The following is a 2,028-nucleotide window of genomic DNA, read 5'->3' on the forward strand; positions in this document are numbered from 1 at the left end:
TTCTGTTCTAGTTCTGTTCTAGTTCTGTTCTAGTTCTGTTCTAGTTCTGTTCTAGTTCTGTTCTAGTTCTGTTCTAGTTCTATTCTAGTTCTATTCTAGTTCTGTTCCTTAACGTTCTATTCTTCATTTGTTTAACATTTTTTCCAGAAATCAATATACATATGACTATTTAAAAGTCGGAGATAGTAGAGGTTTGCATCGAAGTGACTTTAATTTTAAAAATCCCACCGTAATTTATATTCACAGCAATCTTGAAGATGCGACAAGTAAGTCCGATAGTGCTCAAGCGATCAACAAAGGTTAGTCATATACAATCTCGTAAATGTTTTAAAAACTAATGCTCTTTTTTTGTTTTCTTTTTCAAAGCATTTTTGAAAAAAGGGAGGTACAATATAATACTCGTCGATTGGAGTAGATTGTCAACAGCACCCTGGTACGATAATTCTATTAGCAATATCAAGGATGTAGGCGAACATGTGGCAAAATTTATACGATTTCTTTTAAATCAGGATTATCGCTTGAGAAAGATCCATGTGATAGGTTTCGGCATGGGAGCAGAAGTTGCTGGTTACATAGGCCAAAAATTAAAAAGATGGGACTATTTATTGACCAGAGTAACGGGTATTTAAAGCATTTTTACACGTTTTGAGTTTTAGGAATCTTTTGTTTTTAATTTTCTAAGGTCTGGATCCGCCTTATTTTATTTTTAATCCAGAAAGTTCTTATCGCCACCTGAACTACAAAGTGGCACGATTTGTTGATGTTATTCATACCGATGGTGGCTCGTCGGGCAATTCTGAAGCAATTGGTCATGCGGATTTTTATCCTAATGATGGTATTGCTTTACAACCTGGTTGTATAACTAGAAAAGTTTTCGATGATCGTTTCCTTGATTCATTCTGTTAGTACTTTATGAATTTATGTTTAGATATTATTTTGAATTCTATAATTTTATTGATAGTTGACTGCAGTCATAATCGTGCTTGGAAATATTTTGCAGAATCCGTTAATAGTCGTTATTCCTTCAGATCTAAAATATGCAAGCCTTCAAAGACATTTAGATATTGTAAATTTGGTTCTAATGGCAAAGCATATATGGGTTTTTATGCTGATGAAGAGTGAGTATGATATTTATTAAATATATGTTTATTAATTAGTATTATATAAATCTACTTTTTTATTTTTTAAGTTTACGTGGAAAATTTTATTTGGAAACAAATAGTTATCCTCCCTATGGATATTAAAGTTAAGGAAAATTTCAGCAGACCACAACTACAATTTAATATTCAAAAATATATTTAAAATTATGTATAAAAATACAGATAATTTTATTTTATTGAAATAGAATAAAGAAGACCAGAACTAAAACTGAACTAGTACGAAACTAATATAGAACTAAAATAGAACTAGAAGAGAACCAGCAGAGAACCAAAACAGAACTAGAAGGGAACTAGAACAGAACAAGAACAAAACTATAATTAGTACGGAGTAAGAACAGAACTAGAACAGAACCAGAACAGAACCAGAACAGAACCAGAACAGAACCAGAACAGAACCAGAACAGAACCAGAACAGAACCAGAACAGAACCAGAACAGAACCAGAACAGAACCAGAACAGAACCAGAACAGAACCAGAACAAATCTAGAACAGAACCAGAACAGAACAAGAACAGAACCAGAACAGAACCAGAACAGAACCAGAACAGAACCAGAACAAATCTAGAACAGAACCAGAACAGAACAAGAACAGAACCAGAACCAGAACCAGAACAGAACCAGAACAGAACCAGAACAGAACCAGAACAGAACCAGAACAGAACCAGAACAGAACCAGAACAGAACCAGAACAGAACCAGAACAGAACCAGAACAGAACAGAACCAAAACAGAACTGGAATAGAACTAGAAAAGAACTAGTAAAGAACTAGAACAGAACTAGAACAGAACTAGAACAGAATTAGAACAGAACTAAAACAGAACTAGAACAGAACTAGAACAGAACTAGAACAGAACTAGAACAGAACTAGA

At 33.6% G+C, this 2,028-nt stretch overlaps 1 protein-coding gene across 1 annotated transcript in view; it reads left to right on the forward strand.

Moving 5' to 3' along the window:
* The window catches only part of LOC111689822 (lipase member H-like), a 2,429-nt gene extending 1,153 nt beyond the window's left edge, over nucleotides 1-1,276 (forward strand). Inside the window, exons 3-7 of the mRNA XM_023452286.2 lie at nucleotides 148-299; nucleotides 367-621; nucleotides 683-901; nucleotides 962-1,118; nucleotides 1,190-1,276. Of these exons, the coding sequence (XP_023308054.2) occupies nucleotides 148-299; nucleotides 367-621; nucleotides 683-901; nucleotides 962-1,118; nucleotides 1,190-1,244 (838 nt within the window). The 3' untranslated portion in view covers nucleotides 1,245-1,276. The remainder of the gene's footprint in view (nucleotides 1-147; nucleotides 300-366; nucleotides 622-682; nucleotides 902-961; nucleotides 1,119-1,189) is intronic.
* Nucleotides 1,277-2,028: the final 752 nt, after the last annotated feature.

This window comes from Lucilia cuprina, chromosome 6 (genome assembly GCF_022045245.1).
Source record: "Lucilia cuprina isolate Lc7/37 chromosome 6, ASM2204524v1, whole genome shotgun sequence".
Taxonomy (NCBI): Eukaryota; Metazoa; Arthropoda; class Insecta; order Diptera; family Calliphoridae; genus Lucilia; species Lucilia cuprina.